Source organism: Mandrillus leucophaeus, unplaced genomic scaffold, assembly GCF_000951045.1.
Source record: "Mandrillus leucophaeus isolate KB7577 unplaced genomic scaffold, Mleu.le_1.0 Scaffold822, whole genome shotgun sequence".
In the NCBI taxonomy this organism is placed as follows: Eukaryota; Metazoa; Chordata; class Mammalia; order Primates; family Cercopithecidae; genus Mandrillus; species Mandrillus leucophaeus.
In genome coordinates this window covers 602,126-621,333 of record NW_012108942.1, presented here as the reverse complement: position 1 = coordinate 621,333, position 19,208 = coordinate 602,126, and the positions used below count along the sequence as shown (strand labels likewise).

At 42.0% G+C, this 19,208-nt stretch overlaps 1 protein-coding gene across 1 annotated transcript; it reads left to right on the top strand.

The window, feature by feature from the left end:
• The first annotated feature begins 6 nt into the window (after positions 1-6).
• On the top strand, positions 7-17,691 carry SLC20A1 (solute carrier family 20 (phosphate transporter), member 1). The gene is made up of 10 exons (XM_011968019.1): positions 7-657; positions 817-957; positions 1,147-1,232; positions 6,599-6,695; positions 10,939-11,058; positions 12,654-12,923; positions 13,031-13,589; positions 14,216-14,401; positions 14,969-15,053; positions 16,727-17,691. The coding sequence occupies exons 1-10, from the start codon at positions 324-326 to the stop codon at positions 16,886-16,888; spliced, it is 2,040 nt and encodes a 679-aa protein (XP_011823409.1). The 5' UTR covers positions 7-323; the 3' UTR covers positions 16,889-17,691.
• Positions 17,692-19,208: the final 1,517 nt, after the last annotated feature.

Below are 19,208 nucleotides of genomic sequence, written 5' to 3'. Positions count from 1 at the left end.
TGCCCCACTGGCCCCCCAGGGGCACGCAGCTATTGTTATTTTCCCCCTCCCCCGCAGGATGAACTTGCGTCCTTTCTCTTCTCCGCCATGGAATTCTGCTCCGTGCTTTTAGCCCTCCTGAGCCAAAGAAACCCCAGACAACAGATGCCCATACGCAGCGTATAGCAGTAACTCCCCAGCTCGGTTTCTGTGCCGTAGTTTACAGTATTTAATTTTATATAATATATATTATTTATTATAGCATTTTTGATACCTCATATTCTGTTTACACATCTTGAAAGCCGCTCAGTAGTTCTCTTACTAAACAACCACTACTCTAGAGAATGGCAACGCTGATTACCAGTACTACAGCTGCTACCGCCGCTTCTGGTCCTTTGGTGGACTACCTATGGATGCTCATCCTGGGCTTCGTTATTGCATTTGTCTTGGCATTCTCCGTGGGAGCCAATGATGTAGCAAATTCTTTTGGTACAGCTGTGGGCTCAGGTGTAGTGACCCTGAAGCAAGCCTGCATCCTAGCTAGCATCTTTGAAACAGTGGGCTCTGTCTTACTGGGGGCCAAAGTGAGCGAAACCATCCGGAAGGGCTTGATTGACGTGGAGATGTACAACTCGACTCAAGGGCTGCTGATGGCCGGCTCAGTCAGTGCTATGTTTGGTAAGTTCTTTTTAGGTTTTGTCCTCTTTGTGGTGGGTGAGCAAATTTGTGTCATGGGTGGTTCCATTTTTGTGCTTAACCTTTCAGATTAACCTTTCTGAATGCGCCACTTACATAATGGAATTTTGCCATTTACTTAATAAAACTTGACTGTTTCAGGTTCTGCTGTGTGGCAACTCGTTGCTTCGTTTTTGAAGCTCCCCATTTCTGGAACTCATTGTATTGTTGGTGCAACCATTGGTTTCTCCCTCGTGGCAAAGGGGCAGGAGGGTGTCAAGTGGTCTGAACTGATAAAAATTGGTATGTTTAATTCCAAATGGCTTCTTCATTTTCGTGTTTGTCGTTTGTTACCATGGCTTTAGATGTGGGAGTATGTGTTCTAACGTGGAGGGACAGACCAAAGAATTTTGAACTCTTAAACATTTAAAAGTGGTTTCTGGTTTCTGATTTTCATTATTTGATATTTTTTCTTAATGTGTTCTCTTCCAGTGATGTCTTGGTTCGTGTCCCCACTGCTTTCTGGAATTATGTCTGGAATTTTATTCTTCTTAGTTCGTGCATTCATCCTCCATAAGGTAACCTTTCTCCCCTGTATGAAGACCTTTCATGGAGCACACCCAATCGATTTCGAACCCAGTGGTATTTTCGCAGATGTGATTGGTGTATAGATATGTGGCCTCGAAAAGTTAAAAAAAGTTATTTATTCTGTGCGTGTCTTGTATGTTGTGGAGTTCTCTGAAAGCAAGTTTTTAATACTCAAGAGGGCAGTCAGGAAGGAAGAATTGAATACTATGATGTGCCAAGAAATAGGAGAAGCTGGGAGCAAAAAAATACAGAAATTTATTTTGGGTGGCTTTGTGTAGCTGTCTACAGATTATTTGTTTAAACCACCATTATATTCAGGCTAATATAATGCGTAAGCTTGGAGTTCAAGACAGTGTTTCCTGTGGCTTTTTTAGTAAGCTGCCAATTAAATGGGTCTCTGCAGTACTGATTATCATAACCAGTTTATAAGCTTCTAGATGAGGACTCTGCCTCCCATGGTGACTTGACTCCAATTTCTCAGAATAGGTGAAAAGAACCAGTTAAAGGTAGTTTTTGGCTAAAAAAAAAATTCAGGCAGCCATTTAATTTCCTGTCCATTTGAAAATCCCTTTTAAGTGACCCAATAGCATTTCTTTGATCAAGAAGTCATGCTGGCTCCAGAATAAATGTTGACAGGGGATTATGTTGGCATAGCACCGAGTTACGGTGAGAATAAATGCATTTTTCTCAGGACACAAAGTTGTCCTTTTTCTAAGGTGAATGGCTCTTAACGATCCACTGTAAGTTCTTAAAAATGTTCCTAAACTCTAGAAATCTGAGTGAGATAGCATAAATCCCAGCAGGTAAAAATGTGTGCAGACCCACTTGTCTGGTCTAGTCTAGTTCTAAGCTTCTCTAGGGAAAGATTTGTCTATTCTCTGTAGAAATTCTATGACTAGTAAAGTGATTCACTGATCACTTTTCCATAGCTGGAATCTGGCAGAATAGAGCAGTTTAACACTTTGAAAACTTGAAATATCGTTAGCTTGGTATAATTTGAGAGTGAACAGTTCATTGATGTTTATGAACTCTTAAGTTTGGTACTGTTTTATTCAGCAGACAGGTGCGATGAGCATCTACCTTCCCACTCCCTACAACTGTAGTGTACGATACTAGGATGCTTAAATTAGAGGCTCACCAGTAGTGATGGACCAGATTGTTTTTTTTAGTGTTTTTATTAGAACCCTATATCTTGCTACTTAACAGAGAGTCAGAAGCATTAGTAGGATCTCCTGCTGTGAATTCCTGCTTGGTACAGGTTTATACTGGCCCTGCGTTGATTACTGAGTAGTAGATCATTTTGTTTTTGGAGAGGGTTTGTGTGTTTCGCCTCCACAAAACACTTATTCCCCAGAAGGGAGTGGTGGTGCTCTGGGGTGCAAAGAAGGATTCTCAGGTGCCCAGAACCTCTTATTTGAGGAATGCATACCCCCGCGGTGTTAGTGAGAGCTGAAGTTAGATACAGTAACTGATTTCTTAATTGTATATGTCTTATATGGGTATGGGAATGGGCATGATCAAATGATGAAGAACGATTGGCATAGTGTTTTTTTTTTTTTTTTTTTGAGATGGAGTCTCGCTCTGTCACCCAGGCTGGAGTGCAGTGGCTGGATCTCAGCTCACTGCAAGCTCCGCCTCCCGGGTTTACGCCATTCTCCTGCCTCAGCCTCCCGAGTAGCTGGGACTACAGGCGCCCACCACCTCGCCCGGCTAGTTTTTGTATTTTTTTAGTAGAGACGGGGTTTCACCGTGTTAGCCAGGATGGTCTCGATCTCCTGACCTCGTGATCCACCCGTCTCAGCCTCCCAAAGTGCTGGGATTACAGGCTTGAGCCACCGCGCCCGGCCTGGCATTGTGTTTAAAACAGTATTGACTTTGAGGATCTTCCCCCACTCTGTGCACGCGCACACACACACTCTTGCAGGCCAATCCCTCAGTAACAGGAGTTTTTCAGATGAGTATGAATATTTCTGCTTCCTTTTAGGAGTTAAATTTCAAGAAAATATCCTTAGACTGGTAAGCTTTGGGTATCCTAACTGCTAAAATCTGAATATTTGACCATTAAGATACATTCCAACTCTTAAATGTCTGTCTTGAAAATTAAGATTAAAATGACTTCTTTAATTTCAAAAAATTGCTTATTCTCTGAATGTTTGTTCCAAGCATGTTGGGAATCTGGTGGGAACAGACAGAATGGAGGTGAGTTAGTTCTGTTTAGGACTGGCATTGCACAGAAGGAATGCTCTTCAGTGCTCCTGTTGAGTATTTTTAAATTCTAGTCAAAGAAAAAAGAAACAGGGCTTTTGGCATTCTCATTTGTTAGAAATATATCTAGGATATCTTCCCTTTTCTTTAGACAAAACCAGAATATCCAATACGTAAAAGTGAACTATTCTGGTGAAGATGGGGGGTTTTGTGAAGACCTTCTTTCCCATCCCACATGACTAGACGAGGAGGCATTCACATTATTTCCAGGTGAAGTTTTACTTGTGTGTTAGGTGGATCTGTACAATGATGAGAGACCTTCCTTGTTTTATCTTCTTCCTAGACTCTCCGGAACTTTCTCCGAACTTTTGTTATCTTTTTTAAACCATGAACCTGTATTCCTTAATAAACTATTCGTATAGTAGTGTAATTCATACCCTACCCCATCCCCAACAACTTTGCGTAGAGAGTACCTCAGATTTGTTTACCTCGGGGAATACTTAATTGGGCTATAATACAGGATAATAAATACACAGGCTGCTACTTCTGACTAGCCAGTTACAATTTGATTTATAGATAACCATATTTTGAAATATCTTTCAAAATCTATTGAGAAGTCCCCACATAATGTCTTTAAAACCCTAAAGGGTTTTAATTTTGGGGAGTGGAAGTCTTGGGTTGGGTTTTTTGGAGGCCTTTTTTTTTTTTCTTTTTTTTTTTGAGACAGAGTCTCACTCTGTCGCCCAGGCTGGAATGTAGTGGCACGATCTGGGCTCACTGCAACCTCCGCCTCCCGGGCTCAAGCAATTCTCCTGCCTCAGCCTCCTGAGTAGCCGGGATTACAGGTGCTTGCCACCACACCCAACTAGTATTTTTGTATTTTTAGTAGAGACAGGGTTTCACCATGTTGGTCAAGCTGGTCTCGAACTCCTGACCTCACGTGCTCTGTCCACCTTGGCCTCCCAAAGTGCTGGGATTACAGGCTTGAGCCACTGCACCTGGCCCTTTTTTTTTTTTTTTTTAAGAAGCGAAGTCTTGCCCTGTCACCCAGGCTGGAGTACGGTGACTTAATTGTAGCTCACTGCAGCCTTGACCTCCCAGGCTCAAGCAATCCTCCTGCCTCAACCTCCAGAGTAGCTGGGACTACAGGTGTGTGCCACCACATCTGGCTAACTTTTCATATTTTATAGAGGTGGGGTCTTGCTCTGTTGCTCAAGTTGGTCTTGAACTTCTGGGCTCAATCCATGCCCCTGTCTCATCCTCCCAAAGTGCTGGGATTACAGACAGACGTGAGCCACCACCACACCTGACCTGCATTTTCTTAAGACTAGTCTTTACAATAAAAATACACACCTTAGTTTCCTCATTTTGTTGACTGCCCTCAGAGTTTGGAGTTAGTTATTCAAGGATGCTTAACAGTTCTTGGTTTCTGTAGGCTACTGTTTTTGTTTTGAGTGTTTCACTATCTGTTAACATTCTCTATTAAACTGTAGATAAGAGTTAAATTTTAGAGTGGTTTTCAGTGAGCACCCGTCTCTGCTAATTTGAAATGGTACCTTTACTTTACACTTGGGTCTGCGCTTTCCCTTGTTTCATTGCTCTTAAGCTACTGACTTTCCAGTGTATTGATTATTGGTAGAAGCTATAGAGTTTTACTCTGTTTTTGCTCCCCAAGATTTTCCATTGGAATTGTGATCCAAGATAGCATTAAGCCTTTTAGGTTAAGATCTTTATAAGTTTTTAGCCTTCCCATGTATGTATTCAGATCTTTGCTCCCAATTTTTTTTTTAGGTTAAGGTCTTTATAAAGATTTTAGCCTTCCTATGTATGTATTCAGATCTTTGCTCCCAATTTTTTTTTTTTTTTCCTGAAAGGGAGTCTTGCTCTGTTGCCCAGGCTGGAGTGAGGTGGCCCAATCTCCGCTCACTGCAACCTCCGCCTCCCAGGTTCAAGTGATCCTCCTGCCTCAGCCTCCTGAGTAGCTGGGACTACAGATGCTTGCCACCACGTCTGGCTTATTTTTTGTATTTTTAGTAGAGACAGGGTTTCACCGTATTACGTAGGATGGTCTCGATCTCGTGACCTCATGATTCTCCTGCCTTGGCCTCCCAAAGTGCTGGGATTACAGGTGTGAGCCACCACGCCCAGCCTCCTCCCATTCTTTTGGTGTTTGACTTGGGTGTTCTCCTATAGAATTAATACATACTAGGTATGGTAGAGTTCTTATTTTTAGTCACTGGCCTTACTGTTCCTTAAACATTTCAAATTTTTGCCTCAGGGCCTTTGCACTTGCTGATACCTCTGTCTGGAACAGTCAGCACCCAATTAATCAGGTGGTTTGCCCCTTCTGTACCCCTAGTTAATGTACACAACTTGCTAGCTTACTACATTTAATGTCATGCTCATTCCTTGACTCTTCCCCACCCGAATGGTGCCCCCCCATCACTCTCCTCTTACCCTTCTTTAATTTTCTTCACAGCATTTGTCACTATTTTACATTATTCCATACTAGAAGGTGAGTGTCAGTTCTATTAGAACAGAAACTTGGTCTTACTCCCTCCTGTATTTCAGTGCCCAGAATAGTGCTTGGCACACAGTCTGTTGAGTGAGTGGATGACCTTGTGTGCAATCAGTTATTATCGTTGAACTTTGGTAAAGCATTAATTATGGCATCTTTGTCAGATGTTTAGATAAGATAGTTGCCGTAGGTATAGTCTGCATGTTGTGTTTTTAGTCTTTGAAGGTATGAAGTCAGGTAAGCAAGATCCTAACATAGTCTGTTTCTTGACGTCTCTTACAGATGTAGAGTATAGCCTATCCTCAGGTGTGTGCTCAAGTTTACATTAGGGCTTTTGGGTACCTTAGAATGTGGGTATTGCAATCTTTATTCAGGATGTTATCAGTCACTGGTACAGTTAGCCTTGTTATTAAAAATAGAAAAAAGAAAAAAAAAAACAGGTAGAAGTTGGAATTAGCCTTTGTAGGAAGAATTCCAGGCGCAAATGCAGGAAAAACCCAGTTGTCCTTGGAAACTGCTCTGGAGGAAGAGTTGTTGGCACTATAATTCCCAAACCTACCCTATTAAGAGATTCTGTGAAAATGGGTTAACCTTTATACCTTTTAAGATACTGATCTTAATAATGTTTTACAGGCAGATCCAGTTCCTAATGGTTTGCGAGCTTTGCCAGTTTTCTATGCCTGCACAGTTGGAATAAACCTCTTTTCCATCATGTATACTGGAGCACCGTGTAAGTAACTATCAAAATATTTAAATGTGAATTTAAAGTTGTTTACAAAACTTGCATTAAATGCCCAATTTACCCCTTTTTGCTTTACAGGGCTGAAATCTCCTAGAAGGTGGCTGGCCTGCGCCCATTTCAGAAGGCTGCAGGCTAGTGTACGCTGAGTTAACCTAGATAGTTTTTCAACCAAAGAGACCTGCTCAGATTCTAAATCACTACAGACCTTTCCTCTTTAGTCTTCACAGGATCCACTGATAATAGGATCATCTCCTTCCCTTTCTCCTGTCTATGCTAAAAATGCTGGAATTAATACTGACCTCAACTACTGAAGTCATTAGTTATATCTCATCTTCAGTAATCAGTCGTTTAGGACTGGTTTGCTGGATATTCTCATTTTTCTCTCCCAAATGGAGATACTATTGTTTCTAAGTACTAAACTTCCATGAATCTGCTTGAATGAGAAGAGTTGGGATGTTTACCACCTGCTCTAAGTGCACTTGGAAGAAGAATTCATGCAGCTAAGAGGAAAAATAATTTGTGAGAATATAAAGGTTGAAATGTTGATGACTTTCATGTTTGGGACTAAGGCAAGGCATGGATTAAATTATGGTGCTACAAGTTTAGCAACAACAAAAGATGGGTAACTTATAACTGGCAAGACAGTACAGTTTTGGTATCTTGGCTCATTTGACCTGATAGTCTGTGACTACATAGGCAGTGATTTTTATTCTTTATACTGTGACCCACTAGATGAAATAGAGGACACGTGTATGTATGCAGAGAGAAAGATAACTGAAAGAGTTTCGTGAATCCACTTATGCTTACTATGTGCTGTGCACCCATATTTTCAAATTCTGTCTCTCTCTCTTTTTTTTTTTTTTAACATTTGTTGTGGCCCACTGAAATGATTTCAGTTTTGACTAATGGGTTGTGACTTGCTTAAACCACACTGAAGTGGTAAGTTGCTGACCCAAAATAGAGTTAGCTAAATATTTTTATTTTTTGTTTATTTTTTTGAGACAGTTTTGCTCTTGTTGCCCAGGCTGGAGTGCAATGGCATGATTTTGGCTCACCACAACCTCCAGCTCCCGGGTTCAAGCAATTCTCCTGCCTCAGTCTCCCAAGTAGCTGGGATTATAGGCATGTGCCGCCACACCCAGCTAATTTTGTATTTTTAGTAGAGATGAGGTCTCTCCATGTTGGTCAAGCTGATCTCCAACTCCTGACCTCAGGTGATCCACCTGCCTCAGCCTCCCAAAGTGCTGGGATTACAGGCATGATCACCACACCCAGCCAATACTTTGATTTTTTATCTTATTTTAGATTCAGGGATTATATGTGCATTTTGTTAGATGGAGCTAAGTATTTTTAATCTTGCTTTTATTCTTGGAATGATCAGGAACAAAACAGACAAGTTTAAGAAAATATTGTTCTTAGGATATACTGAACTCTTACGTGCAGGTGAAGAGAAGCTTGTATGCCAGATTTCCATTGTAAAATGAGTTATTTGTGATGAGCTAAAAAGTCTCCTATTGAGGCTCTTAGCGCTCATTGTTTACATGGTAGAAGCAAAGCTCAGAGTTGAGTTAAATTAGAATCGTTTTGAAAACAGAAACTTAGATATTTTTGTTCTGTCCTTTATGGATCATTTATGAGAAAAACCAGTCTCTTCCCCTTTTGACTTGGAATGTAGACCAACTTGTGATAGACAATACTTTCATGTATATTTTAGTTTGTGTGACCACATGATCAAAACTGAAAGCAGAAATTAAAAGGAAAAGATGTATAGTCACCGTAGAGTTGTAGTTTGGTGCCAGATGCCGTGGCTCATGCTTGTAATCCCAGCACTTTGGGAGGCCGAGGTGGGTGGATCATGAGGTCAGGAGTTCAAGACCAGCCTGGCCAAGATGGCGAAACCTTGTCTCTACTAAAAACTACAAAAACTAACCCGGTGTGGTGGCAGGCGCCTGTAATCCCAGCTACTTGGGAGGCTGAGGCACGAGAATCACTTGAACCTGGGAGGTGGAGGTTGCAGTGAGCCAAGATCGTGCCACTGCACTCCAGCCTGGGCAACAGTACGTCTCAAAAAAAAAAAAAAAACCAATTTTGAAGGGACCTCAATTTGTTTCTGATTGATTGATTGATTCATTGATTTTTTGAGACGGAGTCTCGCCCTGTCACCGAGGCTGGAGTGCATTGGTGCGATCTTGGCTCACTGCAATCTCCACCTCCCGGGTTCGAGCAGTTCTCCTGCTTCAGCCTCTTGAGTAGAGTAGCTGGGATTACACATGTGCATTACCACGCCCCAGCTAATTTTTGTATTTTTAGTAGAGACATGGTTTCACCATGTTGGCCAGGCTGGTCTCAAACTCTTGACCTCAGGTGATTCACCCACCTCAGCCTCCCAAAGTGCTGGGATTATAGGCGTGAGCCGCCGCGTCTGGCCTTGTATCTATTTTTAAAGATTAATCATTTTGGGGTTTAATAGAATTTCCAGTTTATAAGTACAGTCACTGACTTCATGGTTCAGTCTTCAGTTATTTGACTTTTTGATGGGTTTATAGGTACATAACCTCATTGTAAGTTGAGGAACATCTGTGATTTCATACATAGCAAGCAAAATAAAGCAAAACAAGCAGAAGTAACTAAGCTATTTCTAGATATCAACTACAGATCATTATAATATCTTTTATATATATATATATATTTCCCCCCCCCCCAGGGATGGGGTCTTGCTGTGTTGCCCAGGCTGGCCTTGTATTCCTGGGCTTAGGGGGTTCTCCCACTTCAGTCTCCTGAGTAGCTAGAGATCATTATAACATCTGTTAGACTTAAGTAGGATAATATAGTGCTTTACTTCTTTTTTGTTTTTGTGATGGAGTTTCACTCTTGTCACCCAGGCTGGATGGAGTGCAGTGGCGCGATCTTGGCTCACTGCAACTTCCACCTCCCGAGTTCAAGTGATTCTCCTACCTCAGCTTCCCGAGTAACTGGGATTACGGGTGCCCACCACCACATCTGGCTAATTTTTGTATTTTCAGTAGAGACGGGGTTTCACCAGGCTGGTCTTGAACTCCTGACCTCAGGTGCTCTGCCCATCTCAGCCTCCCAAAGTGCTGGGATTACAGGTGTGAGACACTGTGCCTGGCCGGTGCTTTACTTCTGTCTGTAGCACAGGCTAATGGTTTGGAGCATACTGGCATGCATATGACAATCAGATAATGACTAATACTACGCATCCTTAAACCATGTGACCAGTGTTGCTAGGCAAGTCTTTTTTTAACGTAAGACTTGTTAGTGAAATTACCACTAAACTTTGTGTGTGTGTGAAAGACGAAACTTTTTTTTTTTTTGAGACAAAGTCTTGCTTTGTCACCCAGGCTGGGGTGCAGTGGCGCAATCTCAGCTCACTGCAGCCTCCGTCCTGCACCCCCAGGGTCAAGTGATTCACCTCAGCCTCCCCAGTAGCTGGGACTACAGGCGCCCACCACCATGCCCGGCCAATTTTTTTGTGTATTTTCAGTAGAGACGGGGTTTTGACATGTTGGCCAGGCTGGTCTCGAACGCCTGACTTCAAGTGATCTGCCTGCCTGGCCTCCCAAAGTGCTGGAATTACAGGCATGAGCCACCTTGCCTGGCCGAAAGACAAAACTTTTAAAACTCTTCCTTCAATTATTAACTTTTGATAGATAATATCCTTGTTTTCTGTGTCTTTGATATTGCTTTCAAGGAGATAATCTCATTAAAGCATTTTACTAAAAAAGGCCAGTACAATGAATATAATCACCTTTTTACAGAATTCTGTCAGCATGACAAATGTGACTACTGAGACATTGTTCTAACATTAAGTTTGGAGGTGGTAATGGAATATGTGGCAGTTATGATCATGAGCTAGGGAGTGGAACGCTGTCTTTTTCATAGCTAGTCATAGGTCCTTAGCATGTAGTGATCCTTATTATCTTCCAAGGTGAAGAAAGGAAAAAGGCTATATGTTGAGAAGCATAGGACACTTGAGTCCCGCAGGTGTTCAGGTGGGCCGGGCTGGTGTGGGTTTTCAGATGATCATTGAGTTTTTCTCCCAAATTTGTATAGGCACTAGCACAGTAATCCTGTGCACTTAAATCTGGCAGCAGTTGTCAAGGGTGATGGGCTGGCCTGGGGAACGCCTCAGTCCCCGGAGGAGGGTTTACACAGTATTGCAGGGGGCTGTTGCCCTGGGGTTTTCAAGATGCACCATTTTATCTCCTAGTGCTGGGCTTTGACAAACTTCCTCTGTGGGGTACCATCCTCATCTCGGTGGGATGTGCAGTTTTCTGTGCCCTTATCGTCTGGTTCTTTGTATGTCCCAGGATGAAGAGAAAAATTGAACGTAAGTAATAACTTATAACAGAAAAATTTATCTAATAATGTTGTGTTTCTTTTTGATTTGGCCACCTGTAAAAATCTATCAGGAGAGATTGGCAAAATAAGAGATTTTAAAGAGAAATTTGAGGATATGGGTTTGCTGTCCAAACTGTGTTCTTAAGTGGACCTACATGACCTAAGACCTAGTGATAGAGAGTATTCAACCTATGCTGTAGAGACAATCTGGGCATTGAATTTTTTTTTTTTAAATGTTCCTTGGTCAGTTGCCAATGACATGATAGATAAATTGAGAAATCATAGCCTACATTTACTGAGAAGTACGAGGATACCTTAATGAAAAATAAGGGGTAGGTACAAGATATTTTCTTAGAGGTAAATATCCCAACTACTTCTGTGTATAACTTCAGATTCAGATAAGCAAAGCTAAGTTTAATGTGTACATGTTGTATATGGGCTAGAATACATGTAGGCATTGTGTTGCAGTGTACAATACAAATACATATACAAACACACATTGTGTGTCTGCTAGAATTGTAGCACAGATTCTAGAAGTAAACATTTTCAGGTGTCATGTGAAGGAATCGTTTAGGCCATTAGAACACACTCCTGTAATACTGAGTAAATTTTGGTTAGTATCAGGCTTTTTTTTTTTTCCCCCCTTAAAAGAATCATTTTCTGCCCTTTTCATCTATGTGAAGGCTGGGTTAGCAATTTCAAGGTTATCCTTCTGCCCTTTTCATCTATGTGAAGGCTGGGTTAGCAATTTGAAGTTTATCCTTTTGAAGGTGAGGGATGCACAGACTGCAGTGGCGTTAGGAAGAATGCTGCGTCACCGCAGCTGAACCGAGGGGCCTCCGAGAGGTTCTGTGCTAGTCTGGCTGTGCCGAGTGCACGGTGGAAACCAGGCTTTCAGGACTCTCTGACCTCATTTTCCCTCTCTGGGAGGAGATGAGATAAGTCTTGCTTTATGTTAGAAAGTCTGTAGTTTGAGGTGCCTGAATGGATAGGTCAGCATACTGAGCACTGGCATGAGAGAGAGGCAGAAGATACTCTAGTCTGCCTGTGGGATTTAGAGCCATGATGCACATCTTTTTGTTTTATAGAGATGGAAATTAAAGTTGTCGTCTTTAGTTCCCTGCATTGAGCTGTGCCACTTTGCTCGAATTGTTGGACTGAAATTTGAGAGAATCCTCTTTTCAAAAGAACAGAATTCGATACAGTTCAGATTTTTAGTTTCAGATTATCAGCCCCATGGTTGAGCTACTTTCCACTACAGAATGAGTTGGCAGGGAGCTAAGAGGGGGTTCTTATAGCTGTAAAGGGTTGTAAAAATAAAAACAAAACAAGAATGTGCTACAGAAGCCCATAAAACCTAAAATATTTACAGAAAAACGTTGGGACCCCTGACGTAGGGTGTCCTGCATTGCTGGTGGTTCCCAGGTGAGAGCTGCTGGCAAATGATAAAGCAGGCAGGAAAAATGTTCCTGAATGTTAACTGAAGTTCACATACATTCTTGTTTTGAGATGAGTTTTTTGGGGGTGGAGGAAAAAGTAGCAGGGTCACAACCAAACCAAAAAACCCCCCTTTTTTTTTTCTAGGAGAAATAAAGTGTAGTCCTTCTGAAAGCCCCTTAATGGAAAAAAAGAATAGCTTGAAAGAAGACCATGAAGAAACAAAGTTGTCTGCCAGTGATACTGAAAGCAGGAATCCTGTTTCGGAGATAGGGCCTGCCGCTCTGCCCCTCCAGGCTGTGGTGGAGGAGAGAACAGTCTCATTCAAACTTGGAGATCTGGAGGAAGCTCCAGAGCGAGAGAGGCTTCCCAGCGTGGACTTGAAAGAGGAAACCAGCATAGATAGCACCGTGAATGGTGAGTTGGAATTCCTGTTTTCACTTTGTTACCGGCGGTGGTGAGGAGGTGATTGTTGTGGATCTGATGCTTTTTGTATTGAATGTCACCTTGGTGGTCTTGACTAGGTGCAGTGCAGTTGCCTAATGGGAACCTTGTCCAGTTCAGTCAAGCTGTCAGCAACCAAATAAACTCCAGTGGCCACTACCAGTATCACACCGTGCATAAGGATTCTGGCTTGTACAAAGAGCTGCTCCATAAATTACATCTGGCCAAGGTGGGAGATTGCATGGGAGACTCTGGTGACAAACCCTTAAGGCGCAATAATAGCTATACTTCCTATACCATGGCAATATGTGGCATGCCTCTGGATTCATTCCGTGCCAAAGAAGGTGAACAGAAGGGCGAAGAAATAGAGAAGCTGACGTGGCCTAATGCAGACTCCAGGAAGCGAATTCGAATGGACAGTTACACTAGTTACTGCAATGCTGTGTCTGACCTTCACTCGGCATCTGAGATAGACATGAGTGTCAAGGCAGAGATGGGTCTAGGTGACAGAAAAGGAAGTCATGGCTCTCTAGAAGAATGGTATGACCAAGATAAGCCTGAAGTCTCTCTCCTCTTCCAGTTCCTGCAGATCCTTACAGCCTGCTTTGGGTCATTTGCCCATGGTGGCAATGACGTAAGGTCAGTTGACATTGATCTTAGTGTTGCTAACCCTATTTTTAAACTGTTTATCCTTGTCATAGCCTGTGCTTGTGGTAGTGGTACTCCTAGCATTTACGGGACCCCAAATAATCCAAATAGGATGAGGTAATAGCAGTTCTTGACATAATGAGACAGTACAGTTTTATTCTTCGGAGGAATTACAGACAATGTTTATTTTTGTAGTTGATAAATATAAACAGATATTCTTCACAGAGAAGGCTTTTGTCTATCAAGATGAGATTCAGTTCTTTGATAATGAATTGTGGCATGTAAGATAAGATGTAAGATGAAAAACTTAAGTTTTTCATATAGAATGATTTTGTAGTTTAGTTTGTAAACTGTTTATTGGAACCCGAGAGTTGCTTTAAGCTGCCTATAGGAGGAAAGAGGCCACCATTTGCGTGGCATTCCCTCCATCAGAGCTGTGTTCATATTTCTGTTGTATATGTTGGGGTTCCATTTATGTCCTTAGAAAAAAAGGTCCTTTTGCCAGATGAGCTTGAAAGCTGTACTTTAGACAACCTGGTAGGTCATTCAGCAGATTGGGTCTTGCCAAGATCTAGTTCTGCCTGAAAAGTCACTTCCGCCCTCTTTGTCTCTTCCAGCAATGCCATTGGGCCTCTGGTTGCTTTATATTTGGTTTATGACACGGGAGATGTTTCTTCAAAAGTGGCAACACCAATATGGCTTCTACTCTATGGTGGTGTTGGTATCTGTATTGGTCTCTGGGTCTGGGGAAGAAGAGTTATCCAGACCATGGGGAAGGATCTGACACCGATCACACCCTCTAGGTAAGTAGGTGGAGCAGGTTCTACAAATGTCAGTACTCATTTTTTTCAGAGATGTAATACTGTCGAGTGCTAACACAAATCTCTTGTTGAACGTAACCAAGTTCCTGATGTTCTTATTGTCGGTGTGTTCTTTTTAGATTTTACTTGTCTGGCCCTTAAACATTTTGGTCAGACCCATTCAGCTCTGGGGGTCTCTGAAGAAAATGACTTTTCTGAGAAAGCTGTGTGCGCTAAGAGGGGATGGTTGCGTATACTTGCCTTTTATTTGTCTTTACTTCGGAGCTAAGACTCAATGTTTGCCAAACTCTTCAAAATAAAAGTGCAAATTTTATTTAATAGTGGAATTTCAGAAAAATGTAAAACTTGAAACCTTCGAATAAGGAAACTGGGCATCCATGGCCTGATTTAAATGAAGTAGATAGTCTTAGGGGTTATAGCACGTAAAGATGTCAGTGGAGGTTTTGTGACTGAGTAGAACAAAACAGGACTGTGTTCACTTGAGGCGTAGTGTTAGCTTCTCAAAAAAGTCAAACTCACTTCCTGACAAGAATCCTTTTGTGTCTATAGTGGCTTCAGTATTGAACTGGCATCTGCCCTCACTGTGGTGATTGCATCAAATATTGGCCTTCCCATCAGTACAACACATTGTAAAGTAAGTGTAATGCCAATGTGTGTCTTTCAAATGGTTCTTCTAATATGTAGGGTTTTTAATTTTACTTCTCTGATACTTTGATTTAGAAGGTTTTGTGCAATTGGAGTCTTGAAGAGTTCATAAATCTAGGACAAGCATACAATTTCTTGTGTCTATTCTTGTTTAAGCAATTAAATAGATATTCTCCCCAAATAATAGAAACATTCTTTTATATAGAGCTTACTGTAATTTCTGGTTACTAACCTCTCCCTTTGTTACTTAATCCTCCCTCATTGTAGTCTCTTTATAATATATATATATATTTTTAAAATCTCAAGGGTCATTTCTACTTGGCACCATTATGTTTTATTTATTTACTTATGAGTTGGAGTCTTTCTCTGTGGCCCAGGCTGGAGTGCAGTGGCACAATCTTGGCTCACTGCAACCTCCGCCTCCTGGGCTCAAGTGATTCGTGTGCCTCAGCCTCCCAAGTAGGTGGGATTACAGGCACCTGCCACCATGCCTGGCTAATTTTTGTATTTTTAGTAGACACATGATTTCACCTTGTTGGCCAGGCCGGTCATGAACTCTTTCCTGACCTCAGGTGATCTACCTGGCTTGACCTCCCAAAGTTCTGGGATTACATGCGTGAGCTACCGCTCCCGGCTGACACCATTATGTTCTTTGTCTTTGGGGAAGCCATTCAGAGCAGGGTAGGTGTGTGCTTAAAAACTGGTGGGTGCTTTAATTCTGGCCAGGTGGGTTTCTGCTGCCATTTGTGGTGGCTGAAGGCCTGGTTCTAACAAGTCTGTGAGGCTTGCCAAAATGTTGGCAAGGCAGTTTATTTACAGAAGGCATATATTCAGGGCCTCTCGGGATTGAAATACTGAGAAACAAAACAAATCTTAAGGTTGTCTGATGATAATCTAATAATTATAGGAAAAGAAAGAAACTGGTTTCCTTAAGAGCATTTAAGCTGGTCCATCATGGATCCTGCTGAGTCATCTATTTGCTGCCAGGTTGTGTCTCCCAGCAATTGTTTATTAGGTTTAATATCAGCCACTCTGTAAATAATCTTAGGAAGACTTACAGGGCAATTTGTTGTTAAAAGCAGTGTATAGGCCGGGCGCGGTGGCTCACGCCTGTAATCCCAGCACTCTGGGAGGCCGAGGCGGGTGGATCACGAGATCAGGAGTTTGAGACCAGCCTGGCCAACATAGTGAAACCCCGTCTCTACTAAAAATACAAAAAATTAGCTGGGCATGGTGGCGGGTGCCTGTAATCTCAGCTACCTGGGAGGCTGAGGCAGGAGAATTACATGAAGCCGGGAAGCAGAGGTTGCAGTGAGCCGAGATTGTGCCACTGCACTCCAGCCTGGGCAACAGTGTGAGACTCTGTCTCAAAAAAAAAAATAAATAAAATAAATATATAAACAGTATATATTCATTAAATTTTAGTAGCTTAGAAGGGGAAAAGAAATAGTTCTTGTGTCCTTTTACTACCGTTAGTATAGATTATGATTGGATTTTCAAATTGCCTTCATTTTCCCATCTTAACCTATTGTAAACCAGCTTTCTTGGACTTGGTCTTGTCCAGGGGTCTGGGGCTCCTTGTCCAAACAGTCTCAGGTGTCTGTTTGCCAAAATACCATTGCCGGTTTAATTACCTGTTTCCTTGGTCTGTTTCTCTTTTAGGTGGGCTCTGTTGTGTCTGTTGGCTGGCTCCGGTCCAAGAAGGCTGTTGACTGGCGTCTCTTTCGTAACATTTTTATGGCCTGGTTTGTCACAGTCCCCATTTCTGGAGTTATCAGTGCTGCCATCATGGCAGTCTTCAGATACGTCATCCTCAGAATGTGAAGCTGTTTGAGATTGAAATTTGTGTCAATGTTTGGGACCACCTTAGGTATTCCTGCTTCCCTGAAGAATGATTGCGGTGTTGTTGAAGACTGACAAGAGTGTTTTTATTTGGGAGCCAGATGAGGGAAGTGTTACTTGTGCTATAATTGCTTTTGTGCTAAATATGAATTGTCTCAAAATCAGCTATGTAAAATAGCCAGGGTTCCACTGGCTCCTGCTGAGGTCCCCTTTCCTTCTGGGCTGTGAATTCCTGTACATATTTCTCTACTTTTTGTATCAGGCTTCAATTCCATTATGTTTTAATGTTGTCTCTGAAGATGACTTGTGATTTTTTTTTTTTTTTTTAAAACAACCATGCAGAGCCATTTGACAGAGTATGCTCTGCTTCGTTGGTTTCACCAGCTTCTGCCCTAACATGCACAGGGATTTAACAACAAAAAAATATAACTAAAACTTCCCTTGTAGTCTCTTATATAAGTAGAGTCATTGGTACTCTGCCCTCCTGTCAGTAGTGGCAGGATCTATTGGCATATGTGGGAGCTTCTTAGAGGGATGAGGTTCTTTGAACACAGTGAAAATTTAAATTAGTAACTTTTTTGCAAGCAGTTCATTGACTGTTACTGCTAAGAAGAAGTAAGAAGGAAAAGCCTTTTGGCAATCTTGGTTATTTCTTTAAGATTTCTGGCAGTGTGGGATGGATGAATGAAGTGGAATGTGAACTTTGGTCAAGTTAAATGGGACAGCCTTCCATGTTCATCTGTCTACCTCTTAACTGAATAAAAAAGCCTACAGTTTTTAGAAAATTTGTTCTCATGGTTTTCATTCATACTTAAATCATCTGGGCTTCTGATCAGTTCACCTTATATCTTTTTTTTTTTTTTTGAGACAGATTCTCACTGTGTCGCCCAGGCTGGAGTGCAGTGGTGTGATCTTGGCTCACTGCAAGCTCCGCCTCCCGGGTTCACGCCATTCTCCTGCCTCAGCCTCCCTAGTAGCTGGGACTACAGGTGCCCACCACCACGCCTGGCTAATTTGTGTTTTTAGTAGAGACGGGGTTTCACCGTGTTAGCCAGGATGGTCTCGATCTCCTGACCTTGTGATCTGCCTGCCTTGGCCTCCCAAAGTGCTGGGATTACAGGCGTGAGCCACTGTGCCTGGCCTATCATTTTTAGGAGATATGAATATCTTAACAAGTGAGGGCTACTGTCCAACTTAAAGCTCCCCACTCCTCCCTGTTAACGTTTCTTGTGTCCCCAGAATATGCATGAGATTATTCCATAGGGACTGTTGTAGCAACCTGGCATTTTCCCTCTTAGTAACACAGCCTATACACTTTCATGTTAGCACACGTGGTATTGTTTTTTTTGTTTTGTTTTTTTCCAGTTTTTTCTTTTGATACTTTTTGTTTGTGTTTTTGAGATGGAGTCTCGCTGTGTCGCCAGGCTGGACACTGCAGTGGTGTGGTCTCGGCTCACTGCAACCTCAGCCTTCTGGTTTCAAGCAATTCTCCTGCCTCAGCCTCCTGAGTAGCTGGGACTACAGGCGCTCTCCACCACGTCTGGCTAATTTTTAGTAGAGACAAGCTTTCGGCATGTTGGCCGAGCTGGTCTCAAACTTTTGACCTCAAGTGATCCGCCTGACTTTGCCTCCCAAAGTGCTAGGATTATAGCCATGAGCCACTGCATCTAGCCTACTCATGGTTTTTAACAGCCAAAGATTTACTGTTGAATGGACAACTTCATTTTACTATTTTATGTAGATTGTTTTTAGCTTTGGTATTAGGGTAAACCCTTGAACAGTGTGGAGGTCGGGCACCAACCCCCGTGCAGTGAAAAAGCCATGTACAACTTTTGATTCTAAAAACTTGACTACTAATAGCCTACGGTTGACCAGAAGCCTTAGCAATAACATAAACAGTTGTGAACACATATTTCACGTTATATGTATTATATACTATATTGTAATGTAAGCTAGAGAAAAGGAAATAAACCATAAGGAAGACACATTTACTATTTATTAAGTGGAAATGCATATAAAGGTCTTCATCCTTATCATCTTGAGTAGACTGAGGAGGAGAGGAGGAGTTGGTCTTGCTGTCTCAGGGATAGCAGAGATGAAAGTAAGTCTGCATATAAGCGGATTCTGCAGTTCAGACTAGTGTTCAAGGGACATCAGTACAAGGACAGCAAAAATGAGTAGGGGGCAATGTGGAGCTAAGTTCGTTTAAAAGTTCTCAGTATTGCATTCTTCAGTCCTGACCCATTATCTTTTTACCTTTGATCAGAAGTTGATGAAAAGTACATTCCTTGGCAAACTAGAT